General features: G+C 39.7%; 1 protein-coding gene across 1 annotated transcript; it reads right to left on the bottom strand.

The window, feature by feature from the left end:
• Nucleotides 1-807: 807 nt before the first annotated feature.
• CTXN3 (cortexin 3) lies at nt 808-7,003 on the bottom strand. The gene is made up of 2 exons (XM_063128591.1): nt 6,947-7,003; nt 808-1,178 (listed from the first exon to the last, which is right to left on the bottom strand). The coding sequence occupies exon 2, from the start codon at nt 1,129-1,131 to the stop codon at nt 838-840; it is 294 nt and encodes a 97-aa protein (XP_062984661.1). The 5' UTR covers nt 1,132-1,178; nt 6,947-7,003; the 3' UTR covers nt 808-837.
• Between the last annotated feature and the right edge of the window lie 523 nt (nt 7,004-7,526).

Here is a 7,526-nt window from a genome sequence, read left to right on the forward strand (position 1 = left end):
ATTGTCATAAGTGATCACCTAACTGACCCCTAGAAAACTAAGGAATTTTATTAGTGTACATTAACAATTTTGTTTTTGTCCCCAACATCTCTCCAAAAGACACAATAGTAATAGCGTTTTACCAGGGAACCCAAAATAGAGAGCATTGGAATATATGGAACATACATTTTTGTTTGTTTTCCAGTCATGCTCATAAGTCAATTGCTATGAGGATCCAACTTTCTGCTTTAAAATCAACCTAGGAGTAATTGAAATACAGCAGATTATACATTATTCTTATATTAGGGAAGACTCACACTTTATATCTATGATTTCTGCCATGGCTTTATAATCAACAATATTACAAGAGTGCAGTTTTTCTACTGGAATTGCTTTAAGCTATCAATCTTTAATTCATATTGCTGAGAACCTTTTACCTTTCCGGTAAGAGGTGCTAGTACAATGGAAATATATTTTTGTCAGTGCTTGAAAAACATGACCTCATCTCCCCACACAAAGTGGGACAATCCCATATTTGCTTTTAAATATGGACACGTTCATTACAGTTTTGGAGGTAGGTGCTGGGCAGGGGAGGCCATCTTCAGCAGCTGCAAATCGAAGTATGGGCTAAGCTGCAAGATTCTGTGTATATTGTATTTTCCCCCATTATGTTTCAAAGGTGAATTTTGCAAATAAAAAAAATACCAATTTTATCCGTTAAGAAAATTGCTGGTTTCCCATCAAACGCTTAGCACGCTTTGTGGCTTTCTTTCATTTTAAATAGTTTTGCTAGTGCGGGAATGGGAAATGCTTTCAACATGACAGAGGCTTCTAAAGAATGTCGTGACATCTTTGGCTCTAGGCCAGAGCATAGTCAAATTGGCCTTTCTCTATTCCGTCAAGCCCATCTGCCCAGGTGGAGGTTGGCATACTCCTGTATGGGTCTAGGAGAATTCGAAAACATCGCACAATGAGGATGCCGAGGAAAATAAATAGCAAAACTACAAAGACAAAGGTTGTCTTCTGTTCCAGTGTAAGGGCAGTTTCTGAGGGAGTATTCCCAGAAGAGAAAAGGCTGGAGGTGAAGGGCTCGCCATCCATTCTCCAGGAATCATGAACAAAATAATCCCGCAATCTTCTCCTTTTCATCATCAGTGCATGGAGGTCATGATAGGAATCACTCTGGAGTTCATGGTTACCTGAAATAGAAGTGATGGGGAATAGAAATTACACGTGGGACACACCATGAAACATTACAGTCTGGGGTGCTCCCCACCATCCGGTTTTCTTTCCCCGCTCGCATAGCCAGCTGGCATTCTGTGGCCAATGAGCATGATCCATCTTTATTGAGCTGTTCTGAGGGGATGAGGAGGTCCTCGCTTTTAGAGTTAGAAAAACAATCGCTGAAGATTTTGTAAGCCGCCCAGAGCGCTTCAGCTATTGGGCGGTATAGAAATGCAATAAATAAATAAATAAATTGTATTTACTTTTGCAAAACTTGGAGTTCCTTCCAGATGCTTCCCATTTTTTGCAATGTTTGGGCTACATAAGCATAGCCTAAAAGCTCCAGCTGAGAGCCCCTCCTTCCTGGTAGCAACTGCCACTGCTGAGACCATCAGAGGGAGATGAAGAAGCAGAACCCTTCCATCTAGTTCCATGAGTTGTTGAACTTTGTAGCTAAGAATCTAGAGCCTAGATTTGGTTTTTCCCCCTCTTAACTCCGTATCCCCCAATCCCTTTCCTTCACATCATTTAGATTGCAAGCCTTAGGGCAGGGACTATCCTATTTCTGATCCAATGAACTTAACTCTATCCCAAATGATGTCCACAAGGTGCCATCATTACAGGCCTTCAAGTGGCCCCTAAAGATATATTTGCTTACCTTGGCTATAATCGAGCCAGTACTTTGTTGGGTACCTTTGTGTATATGGTGTGATCTGATTTTAATTGTAATTTGTTTTTTAAAAATTGTATTGCTGTTTTAATCATTGTTTCATTGGCCCACTTCACCTGCTGTGACAACCCATGGTTGAGAAATCATAGGTTGATGAGAAGACAAGTGAGTGCAACTATGTGTGCTGGTTCCCATGAGTGTGCCCACCCTCACTGTGATTAACAACCAAGGGCTGCTGAAGTCTGGGTTGTTTGTCCCTCAACATGACAGCCCACCATGGCTTAATTTAGCCACAATGGCTGTTCCATCATGCCAGGTACCCATGAGCACCATTTTTGCATGGTGTCCACTGTGTCTGGCTTACTTTGGGTTGTCGTGTCATGCAAACCTGGGCAGCATGGCTTGTTGGGAGTGGACAGCAACTCAACAACAGCCCATGGCTTATTTGAGGGTGCTGCCCCCACTTTAATAAACCCTCCTGCCTGGGTTCACATGACATAGCAACCCACACCAAACTCTGGAAAATGCAGTGGGGGAAATCAGCAAAGGTGGCTTATTTCCCCCACCATGACCATGTGAACTGGTTCCCAGAGATCTGGTTCAAATGTCATGCTAAACAACTCAGGGATGAACCATCCCAGGGTTGTTTATTGCAGTAGGGCCGGCCACACACACTTGCTTGCTCCTGATCATCTTCTTGATAATCTGTGTTTTGTTAACCAAGGCTTGTTACAGCATACAAACCCAGTCATTGTGTTTTGTGGTTTTAAATTTTGAGCATCACCTAGGAGGTATTTTTCAAAGGATGGCTTATAAATCTTTTAAATAAATACATACATATCTTTGGAAGTTACTCTGGAAGCCTTTTTGAATGAATTGAGAAGAAAGTGCAGATGCTTTAAATAAACAGAAGGAATATTTTGTGTAAAATAGTCCCCTGTGATGTGACTCTAAAGCCTGTCAAGTGCTTACAGGCGATGCAAAACAAGAGTGACACTATCAAGCTTCCCTTCCTTCTGAGAAATCTCTTAGCTCCTTCAGATTAGGCAAAACTGGTTTCAGCCCACATCTTAGCAGACAGGTGTGACTCTGGAGACATTTCAATGAATTTTAGACAAGAGCAGCCAAACTGTCCATTAGTGTCTGTTGTCCCCCATTAATAACTAGTCCATGCCAAAGCTAAGGATTGGACAATTTCTCATCTTTGCAGAAAAGAACAGCATGGCTCACAACTCCATCCAAGGTAACGGTATAACTTATTTATGCTGCATCTTATTAATATTAGAGCATGCTTAAAAGAAGGACAACAAAGGTAATTCAACTTAAGTAAGAAATTATTTTTTTGGAACGGACAAATGGAAATTAACTGTACTGAAATTTGAAACAGCAGCCTGCTAGAAGTACAAAATTAGTTAATACTAATGATTAAAGGCAATGTGCAAATGCATTGAATTCACTGTGTTTGAACTTTGAATTTGAAGCTAATTCTTTATTTATATTCAATTTTTTTTAAAAAAAATGATTAGAAATGAATATTCAGCATTTGGTCATTTACTGTGGCCTGAATCTCAACAAGCATGGTCAGAGTTGCACAATGGGCTAGTTAGCACAATCAAGCAGCCCACCATGGTGTGGGAGGGTGGCCATTTTGAATATTAAGCCGCAACTGCAACTTATTGTGTCATCCCAACCTGGTGAGCATAGGTTCTGGGTGGCTTGTTAACAATGCCAACAACTCACTCTCCGCAGGTTCAAATGATACAACAAGCCATGGTCGCAGCATGAATATTCAAAAGCTGCCCAGCGTGTGCCGCAACCCACCGTGGCTTAAATAAACCATGGTGGACTGCAGTGATCATACAAACCCAGTCAATGGCAGTTTTCTGCCTTCCATTTTGCACTGCAGCTGCTTCTGTTCTCCCAAACACTATTCATGAGAGTCAAGGGATTTTCTGGCATGAATGGCATGAGGTGTGGCATGGGGGAGATAAGAGACTGCAGCTGGAGAGAAATCTGAGACCCCAATTGTAGGAGCAGAAGTGCCCCTTGGAGCTCTTTGGATCAATCCCATAATATTTTACTGTCTTTTGTAGCTCTGTTGAAGAGATTGGGAAAGTCAATGGTCACTTGCACAAAGGCAACTTATCACATCAGTAGTGCAGTACAAAGAATGCTATAACTCCTGTTCTCAGTGTTTCCACAAACATTGCTGGACCATGCATCGCAGGCTGCAGAAAGAGAGAGAAAACTGGTTATCAATTTATTCATAAACATTCTCGGGGGAGGGGAGAACAATAAAGCCACCGGTTTTGCAGATGGCGGAATAGTGAGGACTCAAGTAGGCTGTGAAGAGCGCTAAAAGCAACAAAATGGTGAATGAGGTTCAATTTAAGCAAGATTAAAGTGATGGACATTGAGCCAAAAAAGAAAAATCCTTAAACATCCATATACATTTATGTGGTCTGAACTGACTGTAACTAACTATTACATGTATAACCCACCTTTATTTTATTAAGGAGCTCAAAGGATCTTGGAGTGGTAATGGATAATTCACAGAAAACATTTGTGTAGAGTAGAACTGGAAAAGATAAATTCCATTTTAAGAGTTATTAGGAAAGGGATTAAAAATAAGGAAACAGCAGCCAGACACATTTCCATCGTGCCTGGATTCAGATCCAGCTGAGAGCCCCTCCCTCCTGCTACCAACTGTTGCTGCTGAGGCCATCAGAGGGAAAGGATCTGGCAATCAGGCATCCCTCCATCATGCTTTGATCTGTATGAGGCTGTTAGAGGGAGAGGGAAAGGAAGCAGCTGCTGAACTTTGCAACTGAGGATCTAGTTCCTGAATTTGCTTCTTCTTTTTTTCCTCTTCTCTCCCAACCCCCTTTCCTTTTGCTTCATGTTTTTTAGATTGTAAGCCTGTGGGCAGGACCGTCGTACAAAATATTTTTGTAAGCCGCCTTGAGTGCCTTTTTGGCTAAAGGGCGAGATAAACCCTTTATCTTGTTGTAAACCGCCCAGAGAGCTTCGGCTGGGGGGCGGTATATAAATGTAATAAAATAAATAAATAAATAATAAAAGTGCTATAATAAATAAAACTGCCAGCATCATAATGCCTTAGAGTACATCCACATTGGAATACTATATACAATTCTGGTCATTCCATCTTAAAAAAGAGTATTGCCGAGCTAGAAAAAACGTGCAAAAAAGGCAGGCAGAATAAACACATGATTGGAACAAGTTTTACACAAACAAAGGCTAGAGCATAAGGATGTTGTTGGTTTTCTATAAAAAAGAACAACCGAACAACAAACCATTGTTTTTCCTTGCCGGTTGTTTGTAGTCAATAAACCATGGTTTCTTAGCATGCCTGGGTGCACACAACACTATGACCCATGGTTTAATGCCAACCTTCACTCAACTCTGTGAATCGAGCCAGTGGGTTATAACCAGATTTAGTCATATGTAATTTAAATCCCATCTACCGAAAATATGACTAAATCTAGACAACCCGCTGTGCCAATTTTTTTCTCACTCTACCCAAGAACAGATGCATCTATTCCCATGTTATTTTGCTTGTTAATTCTCAGATATAATTTCAACTTGTTTTGATGGTACATTTTTATCTGTTAATCCCATCACGCATGAGGTGACAGATAGAGATTAAAAGTGATCACCTTTAACACATCAGACAGGAAATGTACTTTCAGTTCTACAAAATGAATTCCCTTGCTTAATGTTTCAGTTTAATACTTGGCTCTGTGGCTTCTAGCGAGTAGCTTGTATGTTAATTGTATGTGTAATGCAAACTCTTGGCTTACTGGGACAGTTCTGCCCTGTGAGCACAGATATGAGTCAAGACAAGACAGAGAAAGCCCAGTCACCCAATATCTGGAAAGATACACTATTTTCTTAGAGTGCTTTAAAGGTAATACAGGGCACTTCTTCCTCAAACAAAATTCCAAATTTATAAATAACAGTTCCATACATGATTAAGGATTCTTTTCAAAAGACAATAATGCTTTAAATAAACCTGCATTGAATTTTGTGCTTCCAAATTAGGTTCTATGTTAAAAACAACAAACTGCAAATTGTATTAATTATGTTTGTGGTGTCCATGATTCATCACAATTTTCATCCAATCAGCCTCACAACAGTCTGTTATATATCTACACATTCACTTTTCAACTCCTGTTTCTAAAGTGTACGTAATGAAACAGAGGATAATTAATAGGCAGGTAAAACATTTAAAATACATTAATGTGGATACTTCTCATGAAAACATGCTTTTTCAGTAGTTTGGAAAGAACAAATCTCTGAACATTAATATGGTTGGTAGAGAAGAAAACATTATTAATACCATCAGGAGTTTCTTAATACAGCATTAAGATGTTATTTAGATTTCTATGAAATGAGTAACTCCAATATGTCACACAACTTTTAAAGAAAAATTTTGAAGCACATTTTAAAGCAGTTTTTCACGGATCTAGCTATTACTACAATACACTCCAGAAACATTGACTTAATGTTTTTCTTAATGATACATTTATTCTCAAGTTCCACTATGTTTTAAGTCCTCCAAGCATGTTGCAGTTTAGCCATGCAGCATGCAACTTCATTTTTATGACATGAGGAACCTGATGCTGCAAATGTTCACTAAGAAGAAAGCGCCACTGATTTCAAATGAGCTTACTGCTTAGGTTTGCAGCCTTCTCAGCTACATATTGAACATCAAAGCTTTTAACCTAGACAAATATATTTTAAAAGGTTAATTTTACATGCTCTAGTAGATTAGAAGGATAGAGAAAACGCAACCACGCCCTTCCAGCATTTCTGAATCTAAGACCTAAGCAACAACTCAAAAATAGACTTTAAGTTCTAATTTCATGATTTTGCTCTTATATTTCACATGCAGTTGTTCCCATTTAATCTCCTCAGCTGGTTTTTAAGAATATTCGGCGTGCTCCCTAATATTTAGCACATGCAAATAGCATTTGCTTCACATCAATTACACACACACATAAGCAGAAAGAGGCAACCGGGGAGTTCAGTTGTCGTCACAGAAGTAAGTACCTTTGTCCAGTCAAGAGAAAACTTCGCCCACATTCTATTGCAGCAGTTACAGGTAGTTTAGTTCCCATTCTTTGCAATTTGGCTTGTGTTCCAAGGCACAAAGAAACTAGGCAAGAAACCCCAGCTCTGGCACTGGATTTTAAAAGGCTTAGAACCTATCTTACATGCGTTTTGTTTGTGTATTTTTCAAAGGATGGAAGTCACCCCTGCTTATGTTAGAAAGTAATTAGCTGACAACTCTGGTCCTTCCTTTTGAGTCAAGCCATGGTTTCTGTTCTGCCTCAGCCACTCCTCGGTAGCTTCTGCTTCAGTGAGTAGCAGCAACCCAGCAGCCTGTCTGAAACCATCTTCAGCAAACATTAACATTCAAAAGGAGTATCAACCCCCTCCCACCCAAAAAGAAAAAAGAGAAAAGGCACTGGGCATTCCCTATATATTTTTTTTGTAAAAGAACCAAAGCAATACGTTTTGCAATGTTACTCCTTTCATGCCATATTGATTGCTGTCAGTAATCTGCTTTTGCAATGCCAGACCCAGAGCATTCTTGCATTAGCCAATTGGAATATTCATTACAGTCAGT

This window comes from Elgaria multicarinata, chromosome 6, assembly GCF_023053635.1.
Source record: "Elgaria multicarinata webbii isolate HBS135686 ecotype San Diego chromosome 6, rElgMul1.1.pri, whole genome shotgun sequence".
Taxonomy (NCBI): Eukaryota; Metazoa; Chordata; class Lepidosauria; order Squamata; family Anguidae; genus Elgaria; species Elgaria multicarinata.